We start from the raw sequence: 2,354 nt of genomic DNA on the forward strand, positions 1-2,354 counted from the left end.
TTTTATTTATTTTATTTTTTTTTTATTTTAGTATGTATGTGATCATTTATCAATATTACCTATTGCCCACAACTGTGTGGCAGATTGTAATATCAATCAATAAATAAATCTCTTCTTCAAATAAAAAAAAAAAAGATTGAAATTTGTATAGATTGGTGGAGATAAGAAAAAATTACTAATGAAAAATAAAATTAATCAATTAAGAATATATACAAAATTGTTTCAATCAATATGGTACATGACCACAAATTAATAGTAAAAACTTGATTATGGGTAGAAGAGCCTGAAACGTTGTTCAGATGATATAATGAATAAAGAATTAATAAAAAGGATATAAAGTCCTGAAAAAGAAAAAGAATAAAGTTTAAAACAAAAACACCTTTTCGAAACTTAGGTTGTAGGATTACAACTGATTATTTATATTAAAAAAAATTTCTATTATAAATACATTTTCTATCTTTACTTAAGAAATAAACAAAAATTACCAATAGTATAATGATACAACTTGATAGTAACTCTATTATAGACATAATTTTGTATTAAGAATAAAAACAGATTGGTATGTTATTTATATAGTTATTTTGTTTGGTTATAAGTTTATTAAAACCTTTTTTTAATAACTAATTTTATACTTTTACGGAAGATTAAGTTCTTAATATATTAATACTTGTGAAATTTATTCTTCGTTATATTGTTTCTCTTATTCATTCATTTTTTTGTCTTTTTCCCATCTTCAGGATTACATTATCTTTATCATAGTCTCCTTGTTAGTTATGTCCATATACTTATGTTTTGTTATATTTATAGTTAGTTTTAATTTTACATGGAATTTTTTGGGTTAAAACCATTTGCACTATTATTTAGCTATGAACTGTTCTATTCTACCACAGTTTATACAGAAAAAGTCATAAGAGTAAGAATAGTTAAAAATATGACAAAATATAATTATATGGATGTTATTAACAAAGAGACTAGAAATAAGATAATGTAATCCTGAAGATAGAGAAAGAAACTCAAAATCTTGAGAAGAAAAATTAATAAAAAAAATAAAGACAATAAGAAACGAAGAATAAATTTCCTTATATTTTTTTATTTATCTTCTGTCTAGGTATTTCTGATATACAGTTTAATATACCTTGATAAATTTTTCCAGACTATAGATATATCCATCTCTTCGCAAGACGGTAGACAGATGCACTTTTTTTGTAAGTTCTTTTTCTTTTTCTCATCTGTAATAAAATTAAAAAATAAATAGTAATGGTTGTTGCATTGATACTTAGTTATGCATTATACATATCACCTACGTCTTTGAAATATTCTCTACATACCACTTAAGACAATTTCTTCAAAATTGTAAAATATTCTTATTTTCTTGTAAGTAACAATTCCTACAGTATGTAACATTTAATTAAAGTTTATACCAAAATCAAATTTTAATAACTTAGAACTAATAATATTGATAATATATTTATTTGTTTTGGTGTAACCGCCATACAGATAGGGTAAGCCAGTTCAATAAGTGCCTTATTTATATTCAGATATTAATACTCAACAAGAATAATAAATTGATAAACTTTATTCTTTTTCTTTTCAGGAATTTATATCCTTTATGTTATCCGAACAACATTTTGGGCTCTCTGCCCATTATGAAGTTTTAAAAATAAAAATATTTACAATCAACAGTTTTATCCCATTGCATTTTAATTTTTTTTTTATACCTATTTACATACAAATAATTTATTATTTTACTATATATTGTAATATTGAAGAATTATTAAAAGTAAATAAAAGAAAAATTGATAATTTTTTATTTTTTATTATATCTAAGATATAGTTTTGAAGATGACAAGGTCAAATAAAAAGATTAAATATTAAATAGATATGAGAATTTTTATATTATTACATATGATATTATAGACTCTAATCTCAGGGTGGGTTTCTAGACAATCTTGAACGGACACTTTTCTACTAATAACACTTAAAGTAAATTAATAGCTATTGTACAAATGTATTAAATTCTAGTTAGAAATAAAACTAAACAATTACATAATATTCTTTTGATGATTGATGGGTCTTGATGTCTTCTTTTTCAAGATGTCTACCATTGAGATAGACAAAAGATGATGATGACCTCCTGCATCCGGGAAACATTATTCCCTGCCTGTGCCTAAGCAACGAATGAAATTCACCAATCGTGATCTTTCTCTCGATGTTCAATGTAAACAACAATTGTAGCACATTTTAACTAAAAATATTTTTTTAAGCAAATATAATAAATAAATACTAAATTTGAGTTTTTGCATGTGATTTTCTTTATCAACATTATTCTTTGACACTTATTCTTGACTTATATT

The 2,354-nt window shown here is 23.4% G+C and overlaps 1 protein-coding gene across 1 annotated transcript in view; it reads right to left on the reverse strand.

The window, feature by feature from the left end:
* LOC112211348 (amiloride-sensitive sodium channel subunit gamma-like) overlaps window positions 1-2,354 on the reverse strand; it is a 31,757-nt gene that overhangs the window by 6,770 nt on the left and 22,633 nt on the right. Inside the window, exon 7 of the mRNA XM_067047604.1 lies at window positions 1,136-1,229. Coding sequence (XP_066903705.1) covers window positions 1,136-1,229 — 94 coding nt within the window. The remainder of the gene's footprint in view (window positions 1-1,135; window positions 1,230-2,354) is intronic.

The sequence above is a fragment of the Halyomorpha halys genome, unplaced genomic scaffold (assembly GCF_000696795.3).
Source record: "Halyomorpha halys isolate HHAL.00 unplaced genomic scaffold, Hhal_1.1 Scaffold132.1, whole genome shotgun sequence".
Lineage (NCBI taxonomy): Eukaryota > Metazoa > Arthropoda > Insecta > Hemiptera > Pentatomidae > Halyomorpha > Halyomorpha halys.